At 43.5% G+C, this 16,613-nt stretch overlaps 1 protein-coding gene across 1 annotated transcript in view; it reads right to left on the reverse strand.

The window, feature by feature from the left end:
* LOC146190689 (uncharacterized) overlaps positions 1-16,613 on the reverse strand; it is a 31,116-nt gene that overhangs the window by 258 nt on the left and 14,245 nt on the right. Inside the window, exons 2-7 of the mRNA XM_084599830.1 lie at positions 12,325-12,382; positions 12,171-12,259; positions 8,879-9,010; positions 4,357-4,482; positions 2,112-4,117; positions 808-932 (exon numbers count right to left, since the gene is read on the reverse strand). Of these exons, the coding sequence (XP_084455956.1) occupies positions 808-932; positions 2,112-4,117; positions 4,357-4,482; positions 8,879-9,010; positions 12,171-12,259; positions 12,325-12,382 (2,536 nt within the window). The remainder of the gene's footprint in view (positions 1-807; positions 933-2,111; positions 4,118-4,356; positions 4,483-8,878; positions 9,011-12,170; positions 12,260-12,324; positions 12,383-16,613) is intronic.

Here is a 16,613-nt window from a genome sequence, read left to right on the forward strand (position 1 = left end):
CCCACTTCCAGCATGAAGAAATGATGGCACGATTGCCTGGCTACCCACCCTTTCACAAGCGATTTCAGTTAATTGTTTAATTTTATTTTTCATCGCGCGATAGGCAATATCTTGACCGAACAGGAACCAATATAGCGAAAGTGTTTCTCGGTGGTAATCAACAGCGCATGCGTCATTGATATGGGTCAACTATTCCGATCACAAGTACAGATAGAAACTTGGTCTGCATGCTAGTAAACAGGGGTGGTGTATCGAAGAAAAGAGGTTTCTGTGTTGTCGCAAATTTCGGAGGGACAGGCACAAAAGCGTCAACTGTAAGAATTTTCTTGACTCGGGTTCGTGTGTCATCTTCAGAATAGTTTGGCACAGCGTCTTAATCGCCACATGAATTGGAGCGCGGCACTAAATCATCGTTCTTTATAAAATCCCAAAAATGTTTTTAAAATATGGGAGGCGCGTTTATTTCGTGGGATAAAATATTCAGAAAAGTTAGATTTTATGACAGCCATAATAGAGGAGATGTTTATTACCTGTAATGCATCCACTGGGCGGGTAAATACGCTACCCTTCAGCTGTGTCAAAAGTGAATAACGTTGCCGATCAAAGAAAGGCTCAAATTTGCAGCCTCCAAATCTTGCCTTAGTGCCACAGGTTAACATAAAATATATTTCTTGTAAGCCTCTAGGCTACGTACCGTCAGCTTTAGCTCAACTCCTTGCTAGCCACGCTTAAACAATGTGGTATTTACCAGGGTACTGCAATACACTGGGAAGAAACTGTCAGCTTTGTTGTACTCGCACGTCTTACCTCGACTTCAAGGGCCTCCATGTCGTCGATCGGCATGTCGACTTTGGTATCCATGTTCTCTTGGATTTCAACGGCTTCCCCTGTTTCTGTAATAAGCTGCCTGGCGCGGAAAACACCTCCACTGTCTGGGGAAGGAAGAATAAGATGCGAACTCTGCAGAAAATGTGGCAGCATTCAAAATTTTAGATTCACCTATTTTTGCTTTGGAGCACACTTAGGACGAATAGAAATGGGCCTGTGTCGATAAGGCACCGTTATCTAGACTGCTGTCGCTGCATAAAAACATGTTTGCACTGACATTGATTTTTCGCCCGGTTCCCAGAGGCTACACTATATTGCAATTGACTTCGAAACGATGCCAATAGGTGCTTTTCGGTAAGTACGTCATGAGTTTGAAGCGACTGGTGGGAAGCTAATTGAATAATATTTCCTCAATGGTAAACGCGTCTTTAGTCGCCTAAAAGCGTCAACATATATCCCGAAAGAGCGACAAAGCAACTTTACCCAGAGCATTAACTTAATAGGCGTCCACAATATCCCTTGAAGTGCGACTCTGAAGTCAGGCGCGATGCTATGAAGTGCCGTAACTGCCTCTAATGGACACTCACTCACTCACTCACTCACTCACTCACTCACTCACTCACTCACTCACTCACTCACTCACTCACTCACTCACTCACTCACACACACACACACACACACACACACACACACACACACACACACACACACACACACACACACACACACACACACACACACACACACACACACACACACACACACACACACACACACACACACACACACACACACACACACACACACACACACACACACACACGCACACACGCACACACGCACACACGCACACACGCACACACGCACACGCACACGCACACGCACACACGCACACACACGCACGCAAAAGTTTATCCGGAGAAAAGGTGTTCCATCGCAAAGTTAGAACAGGCAACCAGTTTCTGTCATAGTAAGGTCTGAGAGGCTTTGATTATGGCGCGCCTATTACCAATCATTTAGGCCATGTCTTCAGACGTTTCATTTTTATTTTTCTTTGGTCACTTGCCATTGGTCGCGAATTATTTCTGACGTTGGGTGGGCGGTCGACATCGATGACAGATGACCAGAAGAAAACAAAATACTTGCCCAAATATGTGTTCATAGCCTTAGTCACTTGCTCATACACTGATCACTATTGTATACGCTGAAAAGCTTGCGCTTATTCGCGCAATTACTCGGCTCGTAATTCGGCACCAAATAAAAGTACGCTAAAGACGACGCACCCTCATCCAAATCTATCTCCCTGTAGGCGTCCAGTTTTTTCCCTCGGGAGGACTTGGCATAGAAGACGTCGTCTTCTTCAAGGATAGGGTATGTGTCCGGTTTCCACTGATTTTTAGTAGCGGACGAGTACCTGAGCGGCGCGGAAGAGTAAAGTGTTTGGCTTGCAGGGCTGCCTTCTAACGTGGGGTAGTCATAGCTCTGGGTCGCCGGCTTCTCCTGTAGAAGGTAGGCATATGTTCTTATAGGCGAATGAGGGGGCGAAGAAGCGTAGTAGGTGGAACTCAGCTTTTCTTGATTGACCTTAGAGGAACTAGCCATGCCTTCCGTCCTGTTAGTTTCTCTGGTGTCTTTGAGCCGGTGAGGCGCCTCGGAGCTGTCTTTTGATCTCTCGGAAGCAGGGGAGTAGCCGCTGTCTTTGTTGGACTTTAACGACTCGACAGATGATGACCGCGACCACCCTCTGCTGTCTTCCTCTGGAGGCCGCTTGCTTTTTGTTCCAGGCACTTTCTTTTCTGTGCCATTCCTGGGCATCTTTGACTGCGTTGATCGCCTGCCGTCTCCGTTAGTTTTACGGGACGTATGCGAGATGCTGCCGGAAGGGTTCTTCATAGCAGATTTCTCCATAACGGAAGAAGCTGGCGTACGGTCTTGTGATGGTGGACGGCTTTGCTTAGACGCTCGTTTCTCGGAATTCCTGCTCTTTGACTCGTCCAAAGAAGGCTGCTTGTAAAGGCTAGAGGCTCGGTTACTAGAATCTATAAATTGATTTTGGCCTTGAGAGAAGACGCTGTGAACCGAAGACCGCCGCTCTCGGCGACTGGTGCTGTCGTTCAACGAATCCTTCCTTGCAGCGGAGGATGTGCTGTTTACAGAGGCACGTGTGTCGTTAACTCGTACACTCCTCTGCGCCGAAGGACTGTCGTTGGCTGCGACTTCCTGGTCTTTCCCAAGAACTGAGTTTGTTGCGTTAACAGAGCCGGATGACTTTCTTCGAGCTGCTGGGCGCGGTCTTTCTCCGCTTGCGTTAGCTTTAATGTCGCTGTGCTGGGCTCCAGCAGAAGCCTCTATTTCTGGTGGAGCACCCGATGTCTCAAAGACCATACCTCTTTCCTCTGAGGAACCTGCTTTCTCATCTCTCAAATCTTTTGCAGTTAATTTGTCTGTGAGGTTGTCTGGGGACTCCCACTGATGTTTTATCGTGTCGGTTGATTCTTGTCTTGCACTGTGACGGGATCCACTTCTTTTTTCTGAACTTTTCGATGCTTCCGTTTCGGCCCTGAGTATCTGCTGCTCATTCTCGTAAAAACTGTTGAGCGACGCCAAGCTGATGTTATCACCTTCCTCTGGCTTGCTGGTTCTGTCCGGGTTCGTTTTTAACTTATGATTACTGTTCTCGGATATACCGTGCAGGTGTTGTTCCAGGTCTTGTAAGTGTTTGGGATCTTGCGGTGGTGTGGTGTATGCGATTTCGGAAGGGTCATCGTCATCAGCCTCTTTGGTAGGAGGTGATAATGTCGCGTCTGCCATGATGCCCACCGTCGCGTCTTCTGTAGGTAGCTGCGCAGCGCTACCGGAGTCTGAGTGCTTGGGCGTCATATTGGGTTCAAGGGAACGAGCACTGTTGCTCCGATTTTCTGCATTATTGCTGGTATTATTTGCTGTGTCTTGTGAAGGCTGAGCATGGGCTGTTGATTGGTTTACATTCTCACTTGGAATGCTTTGGTCAGGCATATCCTGAGTATCGTCTTCTGCTGCAACTTTTTCCTGGCTATTGGTCTGAATGGCACTGTCTTCCACTTCTTGATTACTGTACAGGGACATTGTAGTAGCTGTTTCTTTATCTTCAGTGGTTGACGTGGACGCTTCTTTCATGGCGATGGCTGTCATTTCCTGGCTATGGCTTTTTGTTGCTGCTTCAGAATTATCGTTTTCGTCCTGTGCTTCGGCAATCTCACTTTGCGAAGCCTTTCCTGATGCATTCTGGGCAAGTGTTTCGTACGTTCGCCTGCAATATAAAGAGAAAGCTACGGTGAAATATTTACAGTAGATGTCTGAACGTACAAGATCGTGAAACTTTCTATTTAATGGCACAAGTTCTGCGTTAGTTTTAGAGAATCTAGTACTAACTGCCTACAAGTTTCAGATATATAGTATTGGAGGGGATTCAGCGGTATTGGTGCCTTCACTCAGCAGTGTGAAAACAATGTTGATGAAAGCAAAAATGACGTGCGTATTTTTTCATACATGTAATTGTTTGGTATCTTTGATGAAGGTTTCTTGAACGACTCGTGAGGCAGCAGTGCCACGTAATGTCCGCCATGCTTGAGGTCTTCCACGTCAAATAATGGGTTTCCTTCAGGAAAGCACAGTCTGAAAACGATAGGGAATAAACATTATGAAGTCCTAGAACGATCATTTCTGAAGTGTGACGAAACCTATATAATGATAAAGAAATTTTTACGGGCATTATTCAGTGAAGTAATTGCCCAGCAGTAGTTCATACCTTTTGCTTAAGCGCCAATTAGGGATGGGAGACTGACACTAGTAACGACAAGCAACAATTATTTAACGGCTCTCACCGGCCACCAGTATGCGAAACAAAATAGTCGACACTGCAGAGTCGAAAATTAGAGCTCGGCAAGATATAACATCACTGGGAATTGAATAACGAAATACACTTAGTGTGCTAAGAACTTTAGCAGCAATATATTTTTACATCTATATGACTGAAGCTACGGAGTGCATCAAATAAAGCTTTGTATTGCAAAATAAACGTGATCAGTTCATACATCTTATTTTTATTGCTGTTGCAGATACCAATCATGACAGCAGATTTTTTTTTGTTGCTTCATCTCATGCTACACACAGAAACACAATATAATTTTATACATTTCCCACGCAGGGCTAAAAAAATTGCTTCTTCGATGCTCTTAGGTTAACCTTCATAGGAAAAATCTGACATACCAAAAATATTGTCCAGTTTAACCGCATTGATTATTTGCTGCTAAATTTGATGCACTCAGAGACGCGCTAAGAAGGCTGGATATTTGTTTTCAGTTATTACCTGTCAACCATCGCTCCCCGACTGAAATGGGATGCATGTCAAAAAATAAGAAAGTGCGACTTATCAGCGACACAACCGACACATCCTGCTGCAAGTCGCTTGTGAATGATAGCAAGGAGCTGAAATTTGATCGACAAATAAAAAAACACGAACCACGGTAATAAAGACAACTGTCTCTGTGGTAAGCGTAATCTTATAACAAAACTGCAAGATGCGTGTCAGCTTAATTGGAAATGTATGACAAATTATCAGCTGGTGCTTCACCCAAACAGGCGTATAAACTCATCCCTGGTATCATGCATCGTGAACTATACTTCGGGTTACCACATCGATGGACAGCATATATGAATAAATGCGATGAGCGTAAACCTGACAGTGCAGACAACATGAAACTCTTGACTTGTAGGTAAGTTTTTGCACCAACATCAAAAGAACTGCATTGCCTGGCAGCTAACTGTACATGAACACGCGTTTGGGGTGTTGCCTCTTAAGGGAAGAGCGAAAGAATTTCAACACGGAACCGCCTGCACACGGTACGCGGAATGTTTTGGGCTGATAGTCTTCCTACGGATGAAAAAGGTGCCGCTGTTTGCCTAGTGCCTGCTGTACAATCTCCCTTGACGCACACGTGTGAAACCTACTGGCCATTAGAGATGGAAGACTTCCAAGTCTCGAAAAACTGAATTCCATGGGCAGGAGTGAGTGTGAGAGAATTAAAGGCTTTATCGTGAAAACCATGTTTCCGAAGGCCAAAGGCAATGTTGATTTTTGCTAGTTGCTCTGTGCGTGTGCTGTTGTTGCTGCGATGCCGGTAGTTTTGTGCCCTAGCTATGAACCGTAAGTGCGCCAACGCGTGGCTAACCATCATTCTTTAGGAGACAGGCTATTTTTAGTGTGAATCTTGATAATCATTTTCGGCTACTAGAGTGTATCCCCCCCCCCCCCCCCCTTTACGCTATTGAATCAATTACGTTTCATTAATGGACTTTTTTTTTTGTGCTAGACAGAGCGTATTAAAGCTAGAGCTTTGCGTTTGCGACTTCCGTTCAGCGAGGAAACCGAGTCTTGTAAAAAAAAAAAAAAAAATATCCAGACTCAAAAGGTCAAAAGCGCTTGACGCCCCCGTAGAATAGCGGAATTGAAAAGTGAATAAACATCGCACACGTTGCGATTACATGGTCCCAACAACGACTCAAATGTTATTGGGATATAAAGTTTGTAATGTAAATGAACATCAACGAAAAGAAGATTTGCGGTGGCAGTGAAATCTAACACAGAGTCCTTGAATCCCTTATCAAGCACACAAAGCTGTTCATTCGCATTTATTAAAACGAGGCTCTACATCCATGTCGCGTGGTTTTTCAGATTATGTGCTAACTTACAACCAATGAATATGTGCGAGACTAGATGGGCGTAAATTAAGGGCTTAGTGATTAGGCGAGTATCAAAGCGCAAATCGGTGTGGGTTCAGTCTACGCGAACGAAGAACCTCAAGAGGATTAGCTGACGGGAGCCATTGAGGCTGTCTTTTATTTCTTTCCCCTAATCTCTTCCCCATGCATAGCAGGAAGCCAGCGAATCTAAAAGCGAGCTCAATTATCTGTTTCTTCATTAAAGCTTCGCTTCCTCACTCCCTTAAAAACGGAGCCTAGGTGCCCGGAACGTTTTGGCACTTTTTGTTAAAATTAAGCCTCCTATTCATCCTGCACCTGAGTATATAATCACGTATTTAGTTATAGTCCAGCGCGAGAGGAAGTATTCAGGTGGCTACCACGTGCTCTGGCTTTATGCATGTTCAAACCGTTACAAGAAACCAACTGGTTGGCAGCTGCTGCACTGAGCAGCACAATGGCTGCCATCTCCACAAAAGGAAGGGGACTGAAAGAATGCAGGGAATTTTAAGAAAGCGACGAGCATTAAGAAAGGAACAAAGGAAAGCGAAACAAGCAGAGGCTGTGCAGAAAGCAAAAAAAAAAATAACCGGAAAGGGTAATAGGCTGATAAGCCGACAGTGCCAGGGGTATGAAACTCCGAGGTGTTTCGGTTTCAGCTACTTCGGCGAACCTGGCGACTGAAGGAAAGTGGTGTTTATCAACGAAATACTCCCTGTTCACGCATGCGGCGCGATAAATGGGTGGTGGCCGAGCTGTCTGAACCGCCGGTATCGGTAAGTGCTCCGTTTTTCGCCGGTGGTGGCTCTAATCACGCTCGAAGACGCGGTCTTTGTTACGACGCTTCAATGAATGAATAAAATGAATTGGCGCTATCGTCTTAAATGGGGAACAATGGGTTTTGTGGAAGATTCTTTCCCCTGACAGTACTTTAATATATTCGGCACAGTGACAGCGCAACTTTTGTTTTAAACTGTAGGAGGGCGCGGCGTTCTTTCACATCAGTAGCGACGAAAAACTTCGTCTAGAATTAAAACTCCCGCTGCAGAAACCTTGTACTGATATTTATACCAAAGCGAATGCATTCAGAAGTGCTCCTAATAAGTACGTCAATGCATGTTGTATCAGCATGATAATTCGGTTTCCCGCCTTTTCTTGGCAGAGTGGAGTTACGCAGAGAAAAATGGGCCATACATAAGCTCCGCCTTTATGGGTATGACGCGATAACGTAAGCCACCACCCGTAATATAAAGCCTCGCTTTAAATCAGCCGTTTGAACGTCTGCTATAGCCTAGATGCAGCGTGCCTGACTTGGCATCTAAGAGCACTTGAAGGGCGATTCTTACATCACCTTCCCACCTCGAATAAACAATCCGAGTTGGCAGCTCCTCTTCGCTTTCTGATATCACGTGGCTCGTTAAGTCACACAAACTACATCAGAATCAGTGGCCGGCCATGCCAGCTGCCGGCTATAATATACCAGTTGCCAGCGCCATGCCAGTCCCTTGTCGCCATTATGATGAATGCCGATGCCGGAGTTTCTGCGTAACGGTATTTATAACGCCGCAGCGTTAAAATAATTATGCTAGAAGAATGAAAACAGCATTAAAATACTCCTACCTCCGTGAGTCTGCCTTATAATCTGTCATAATAATATATACAAGTAGGTGTTTACATAGGTTTGAAAACCAAGCCTCAGACTTAAATGAGCGAGAAGCAGCTGCCGAATCAAACTTAGTCGAAGTAAATGCTAGAAAGTTGGTGTACATAAAATCCGCTTTGTTTGCTCTCCCACGTGCGCTTTATATGCTAGAAAAAGAGCCGTGAATGTGCAAAATTTTTTTCTCGGTTTATGGGGAATACTGAATAATTCGGCTCATGACCAGGACACTGTAGATACTCATACTCAAGAAGCATAAGGCTCATGTCTGAACGCGTGACTATCTTAGCGAAAGTAAATATGCTACAGAAGGGAGAAAAAATATGAGGCTGGCAATACTTTCCGGATGATGTAAACTTCAGCAAATATCTCTTTCGAGTGCTCGAGTGCGCGACGTTGAACACAAAGGGCTTAAACCGAAAGAACCTGACTTGCCCGTGTTGGTCCGACATTCCACTTTGAATAGTTCCTTGCGTGGCCAAGTGACCAACCCAAGGGGCTACAACCGAATACGAGAAAACAAGCATGTCAATTTCTGCGCTATGCTGCACTCCTATCGAAATATTATGCGGACAGTGGTTACGAAAAGCGTGAGTAAATAAAGTAAGTGTGGGTGCAAATGTCGGGGGTAAATATTTGCAGCGCGCTTACGTCCTGACGTAGCTCGCTTCCAGCTTCATTCGCTGTCCCACCACTTGCAGCACTCGTATCATGCTGATGCGATCCCTGCCTACAAGAACGCAGCGTATGGGCGCCTCCCGCGGGGAGTCATTCTTGTGAATGCTGAAAAAAAAAAAAAAAAGTCCCACGTAACGATCAGGGTTGCACCTGTTAACGTTAAAGGTAGTCAGCTGTGTAATATAAGCATTATACTTTCCATATAAAAGCATATTTAACTCTAATTTGCACGGCAAGAGCAACACATAGCGACACTTTTTTGTTATTTCGCATTTCATCTTCTCTTAACTAGTGTGTAAATATGATGTCGCCGCAACAATTAGGATATTGATAATTATTCTTAAACTTCAGTTTATTTTGTTGTTTTCCAAGAATATACCTTTTAGAGAGAAGTATACTGTCTAGATATGCACCGTTCTAGTTCAGTATTCTTACACCTGTGTGTCAATAGAGCCAAAAAAGAATCTAGCTTCTCATCTTTTCCTAATTCTAAAAATATGAGAACTAAAAATAATATTTTTAAGTATTTTAAGTTAAAGAAAAGACATTACATATTCAAAGAAGCCATATAGACTGAAATATCTGTTTTGTCGCAATAATTTTCATTTCGTTTGATTACCAGTTTGTTTCCGTGGCCTTATTCGTGATCTCTTCTATATATCTTCAAGTAAGGCACTTTCTACGACTCTTGACCTCTTGCACTGCTATCCGCTATAGCAGTCCGTTGATATCATCAAAGATTTCAAGTATCACCGGCAAAATCACAGGCTCCTAACCAGGGTGATGGCGCCACTATTTCGTGCGGTTGGTAACTCTTATATGGAGAACCGACTAGATCACGTAATAAATGGTATTTTGTACACAAAATAATTTTCACCCTCTGGCGTTTGTGCGCACACTAAGTACCTGGGGATTTTGAGCACCGTCCATTAGTGGTCGCTGCCGGTGGCCAGCAAGCGCAACTAAGGGGCCTAAACAGCCTTCCACATGTTAGAAAAACAAAAACGAATAAAAAATTGCAAAATAACTGTACAGATGCGAAGAAGTCGCGAGCCTCTCAAATGGCAAACATGCACCGAAGAAACCAAGCCAGCGTTCAAATAGATACTCAGTGTAAATTTTTTACTTTGCTGTACTGCCGTTAAAGAACTAGCCGAGCTCAGAAAAGATCCCAGTTTTTTTTTAGATAAATTTTTCTTTTAAAATGTGAGTGAGGAAACCCTGAGAAAAAAGCCGGCCTATACGCTTTTCACATGATTTTTGCAAATGGAGCTGTCCTGGCTTCGCTGAAGGGTGAAATAGCTTGCGAATCACTGAAAAATGGTCGTGAAAGGTGCGATATTAGAGATTGGTGTCCAATTAGAAAAACAAAATTTGAAGTCCAGCATGCTCTGCTTTGTTAATGACATTTTCCGCGCAGATCTAATGACTACTAACTTTGTCTAATGATTTGGACATCTAAGTGGCGGAAACGAAAAAAAAAAAAAAAAAGCCACAAAAGTGAGTTTTTTTTTGTGTGTAAAATTTGTCCATGACTTTACGCACGCCATACTGAACGCGCACTCCAACAGTCATAATCTTATAGTCACAAAAATGATTACTGGGAAAAGTAATCCCACTGCCCGAACGCTTCTTAGGTATGCATTCTGCTAAGCGTACTTCTCTGAGTCGTGGTACTTGGGACGTAACTGCCGAGATTCAAACGCTACTGAACTAGTGAGTTTATACACAGTCTAGAAACAATGTCGAAAACCTTGTAGGTGCCGCAAATGCATGACATGTATTTGAGCAATGTGATCTATATTCCATCACTGTAATCACTGATGTGAAAATTCTGGCTTTGGCGATCACCACGCGCCTTGAGGACATTCGTGAAATGGCATCATGATGGTCTTCGTGCAAAACCGGTTTGGTTGTTTGTTTTGCATGAATATACAGGAGGCGGGTGGCCACTAGTGGGCTCTTCCGATTTTCTGCGGCGCCTGTTACAGTAAAGCGGCGAAGTAAAGTGAAGAACAAATAAAAAGTTCAAGGGATATCATAAATAAAAGCTGAAAGGGAGGTGCCTTATGGTAATATAGATAAATTTTATAAACGTTTAGCATGGCGGGGACGTAATAGCGTAGACGTATACCCGATTACTGCACCCCAGCTTCGCACGAGATAAACTAAATCTAAGCGTTATGTTGTGCCAAGGTGCGGCCAGCATCTGCCTCCGCGCTTTCCCAACCGGTGCGCGTTAACCTAGTATACGTCTCCGCTGTTCTAAACCTTAGTAATAAATTAATTAATCTGTAAGTGAGCATTACTGATTGACGCAGGTAGGTACACATGGGCTGATTAAACCATAAAGACTTCGTTTTGTCATGCGTAAAGTTGGTTATTTTATTTTTACTCTGTTCAGTCTTGTATTTATTTAATCTTTTCTAGAAACTAGGGAAGACATTGTTGCTTATCAAGAACCATTTGACGGGAGCGGGAAAACTTAGCTGTAAGATTTTTAGATTACGGTAACTGTGATTAAAGCAGCGTCAACTCGACGATGGGCTGTATATAGAAAGGGGATGTACGTGAGCGCCCTCTATTCTTTCATTAGACACCCGTTTTGAGCTCCCCTAACCATAAATAGCCACCAACTCCCACAAGTATACAACACCACCTTGCTTATAAAATATATTTGAATCACATTGCGCATGGCGGAAATAACACGAATATTGGAAGTAGTCTGAAATGTATATCCTAAACAAATTTCCTGTGCGCCTCTTCTTCTCGCAACAGCACATAATAACGGCCGTACTGCTATATGTTGAGGTTCCTCCGCCTCTTGACCCGGAGGTCGCTTGAATGCTTATGGTGGGTTTCGTAAGATTTCAATGATGGCAGTAATCACTCCTTACCAACCACCTTATAGCGCAGTCATAAGGTTGTAAATGAAAGCTACGCTCTGTTGGGAAGTCTTGTAGAGTTACATAGTTAAAGGAATCATACCTCTTTACTAGCATCATAAAGTGTATTTCCGAGTAAAGGCATCTGTATATTAACTTCAATAATTTTGCGAAAGCTACTCAGCTGCACTTCTATTCAACTGATTGCGTTCATTTGGGTGCTGATGAGAAGTTACTCCCTTAACTGCAAAAAATCTGCCCCATCCTGGAGGCTTCCCTAGAATACATTGGAAAATAAAGAACAATGATCGCAAGACAACACTATGCTTGCTTTCTGGGCGCAGTTATTGGGAAACTAAAGGTAGCATGCAAGTACTCACAAGACAGTGATTGGTGCTTCGAACCGGTTGAGCTTGTTCAGAGTGGGAAGACCAGTGCTCTTTTTTGAGTTTTGTGTCATGTTTTGAGCCTGAAAAATATTAACCAAATTTCTCGCGCACATTCCTTACAAGTAGAAAAGCTGTTTAAGAATACCTTTGCGTTCCGCTTTCGAGCTTGGTTTAATCTTCCGAGTTGGTCAACGTCAGGGTACCTAGAAGAGAAAAAGACAACACATTTTTGCCACCGAATACATGTATCTTGGGCAAGGTTAAAAAGAAAGAAAACTTTGTTCCAAAGGTTCACTCGTTAAAATTAGCCATGGGGCTGATGCAAGACCTACATTAAATTAGTTCTCGCTTCCACTTCTTGTCCGCACTGACTACGCTAATGCGAGTTGATGAAGGTATGCAAGTGTAATGTACGAATGCCGCCAAAGGACATGTGATGAAAGACGGCGTTCAAACTGCCACCAATACTAACTAGTAGCAAAAAAAAAAAAAAAAAAACAAGTCCGGTCTTTTCTGTAAGAAAAGGCTTAATTGCGCTCACATTATTGTACTGATTCCAGTTCTCTTTTACCATGGAGGTACACGCAATGGAAGGAAATGGCCAGGCGTCAAGATCGAGAGGCTTCGAAGTTGTTTAGGTTGTCTCTTTTTTTTCCTTTAAGTATCTCATATTTGCCAATACTAACATATACCCAGGATATAAACTGTTCATTACTGACAACACCACGATGAAATGAAGATCTACAGACGTACTGATCGGTTAGTAGGGCAGTATAGTATAACTGAACGAAAAGAGTCACCAGCAGCGGTAAAAGGGTAATATTTAAGTTCCTTTTTCCTACTAAAGTCGAAAACAAAAAGTTACTTGGAGGCACACTAAGGCTTAGCCTTTAAGGGTGTGACGCCATAGCATTTTTTCCAGCATGGCATTTATTACATGCTTTTAAATTCAGCGTAGAGCTATATACATTATCTACTGAGTAATCAGCCTGTAGGCGAAATGTCCAATTGAAACATACAACACAACACCACACAATTAGAATACGACTTCACACAACTTCACTAAAACGGTGGCAAGGAAAGACAACACATCAACAATGGCACCCAGTCCGGTTGACGGTCACTATCCTCGTGTCTCTAAGCTGGTGTACCATCTGACCGAAATGAGTAGCGTGGGACACTAAAGGCTCAGCCTTCCGATCCAACATACGCGTTTTCCACAGGCTGTGCAGTCCAAGGAGGAAAATCATGTCAAAGGGTTCGTGGTCATGTTCGGTGGTTATCAAGTAACACACACTGTGGGAAATGAAAATAAAGTCTTTCTTCAATGTTCTTTGCAGAACGTCCCAAAATAATACTGCATCTTTGCAGGCAATAAAACAGTGTTCGATGGTTTCAGGTGTATCACATAACCGACAATTAACAGAAGAAACGAAAATATTTTTTTCTGAAGCCACACTTTAACAGGTAAAACCTCGGCATAAAGTTTAAAGAAAAACGTTTTAGTAGAAGGCGAGATCAGCATTTTGCGCACCCTTTTTAACACATAATGCCCCATACAATTAGAATAGAGTGATGGATATAAGGGAGGCGGGAACAACATAGATATCAATTCTTGGTATAATTTTTTCCGTGAAACAGAGAATAAGTACTCATAAGAGAACCAATCTGCCAGAAAACGCACTGAATCGTAAACTTCTTTCATAAAACCAAATAATAAGGGCCGATCGGTAAAATTGGAGGAGACCACTAAGTTTGGAAGAAGGTTCACAAGGTTAGTTTGCAGGGATGCTCTAGTAATTGGATTGGAGCTATTACGAAAAAAGAAGAAACGAGCAACTAACTGTCTGACATATAGATGTGTCAAACCTCAGTTCAGTTCAGTCGTTCAGTCGTGTCCGACTCTTCGTGACCCTATGGACCATTCCACGCCACGCTTTCCGGTCTCTCACTATCTTCCTAACATTACATAACTTCATCTGCAGTGCCTCGAGGATGCCATCTAACCATCGCGTTCGCTGCCTACCCCTTCTCCGGCGACCCTCAACCTTTCCCAACATCAAATCTTTCTCCAGCGACTCCTCTCTTCTCATCAGATGACCAAAGTAGCTGAGCTTTAACTTTAGAATTTGACCCTCCAATGAGCAGTCAGGGTTTATAGTCGACAATATTGACTGATTTGATCTAGTTCGCCAGCAGAAACAGGCCTGAATAAGTTATCGCGCCGCATAGGCTCAAAACTGTACGACCATATGAACGTCGCAAACGTCCGGTGAAAACTGTGGATGTAATTCCTCGCGCAGTGGAGTACCTATAAAACACAATAAAGTTTGTGGCCAGAAACATTTTACATGCCTGTGCTCGGCGAAAAATTAATAGGCGGTGCGGAACAAAAGTCTGAGCATAGCTTTGGAGTGCCGTGACCCGCTCTTTCCAGTAACACCCACTAAACTTGAATGCATGAAGGGGAACTCCAAGGTATTTAGGGGGAACACAAGACCATTCAATTACAGCATAATGAGTCGGCATTTCTCCACATGAACCGAACCACAGACCCTAACTTTTAGACTTATTCATTTGAGCGCCAGATACAATGCCAAACTGCTCAATGGTGGTTATAATGTTGTCAATGTCTGGGTTTGTCTGTGCAGAAAAACGCCAAATCGTCGGCGTACGCAAGCACTTTGACTTCATTACTGAAGGCAACATAACCACGGATACCGTGGTTTTGTAGTACACTCAAACAAAGTAGCTCTAGGTAGAGGGCAAAGAGTAGCGGTGACATAGGACAGCCTTGCTGCACGGATGATCAAATTAGCACAGGCTCTGAGAGATGGCCATTAACAATCAAGCGAGTGGAACAGTTGTCGTAATAAAGTCGCACCCCTTTCAGTACAGTTGATCCAACATTTGCACGCTCAAGAAGAGGAAATAGAATAGAAAGCCGGACATGATCAAATGTCTTCGCAAGGTCAATTTGGAGTAGAGTAAGCTGCTCATAAGAGCCAGAGCAAGATTCCAGAATTGTACGTGCAATATGTATGCTATTTTGTATGCAGCGTCCCCTCAAGCCACACATCTGATGAGGGCCAACGAGAACCGTCCGTAAACGATTTGATAGTACTTTCGCAAAAATTTTGTAGTCCACATTGGCCAACGTGATTGGCCTGTAGCCATCCACTGAGAGCAATTTTTCTTTATCCGTACTCTTTGCAGTTAAGACTGTGTGATTTCTAGTAAAGGACTGAGGAAGGACCCCCTCATCAAAACTTAAAGCGAAAATCTGCAGCAAGACAGGGCTCAGCAAAGGCTTTAAAGTTTTGTAAAACTCGCATATGCCATCAGGGCCAGGTGTTTTAGAGAGGGGTAATTTGTCAATTGCGTGTTCTATTTCTTCCAACGTGAAAGGACCATTGTTAACAGCACGTTCATCATCTGACAAAGCGTTATAAGAGCTTTGAAGTTAGCTAGTAACTAGATCCGAATTAGAAGTATCAGAAGCGTCACTGAACAGTGTCGTGTAAAGCTCACAAACACAGAGATGGTGTCACACGTTTTCGTTACTAGGGTGCCATTGGATATCATCCCCGGTATCAATTTGGCAGTAGCATAAAGGTGCTCATCAAGTAGAGCTTGTCGCGCAGGGGTTTCAGAGTGCAAAGCACAATTTGTACGAGGTCGAACTCAGGCACCCCTGTATCTTTCAGCGTCCTGTTTTTGTAGGCCACACTTTACCCTAGCAATGTCGTCTAAATATACTCCAGGTGCCTCACATTCTAATTCATAGAGGTTATAGAAACTCTTATGCAATGTCCTCTCTTGAAATTGCCTGTAAAATGACCTAGCAGACCCAATTTCAATAGCTATCACTCGCACCTCCTGTTTAAAGCAGCTCCCATGCAGCAAGTATTGACATGACACCTGTCAAACACACATGTAGTTGGGAGCCTATATGAAAGGCAAACTCCTTATCATTTACAAGTGAAGAATTTAGCTTCCAAAGCCCCCATTGCGGCCTAAAGTTTGAACAGTAAGTTCTCCCGAGCCGAGCAACCACCATACAATGATCTGAAAAGGAAACCGGTACAGTTTCAAACCACAAATCACGGGAAATCAGCGTGGAAGAAACATAAATCCCGTCTAGGCGCGCCTGGAACCTCCCCTGATATGCGTGAATAGTGTAGTTGCATGACATGAGGCCCCTGTATCAATGAGTCCTGAGTCATCTATAACACGCGACAACACTTCACCACTTCTGTCTCTGTGTACGCTAGGCCCAGCACGATCATTCAGGTAACATACACAATTAAAGTCTCCCATTATCACAACAATCTTATCACAATCTAGGAGGTTAGCCATGGAACACGCTCAGCTGCACTATTGAACGCATAAATATTGATAAGTCTCCATAGCTTCCTGTGGAGCAAAAAATTA

This window comes from Amblyomma maculatum, chromosome 4 (genome assembly GCF_055883805.1).
Source record: "Amblyomma maculatum isolate TAMU_Amacu chromosome 4, ASM5588380v1, whole genome shotgun sequence".
NCBI lineage: Eukaryota > Metazoa > Arthropoda > Arachnida > Ixodida > Ixodidae > Amblyomma > Amblyomma maculatum.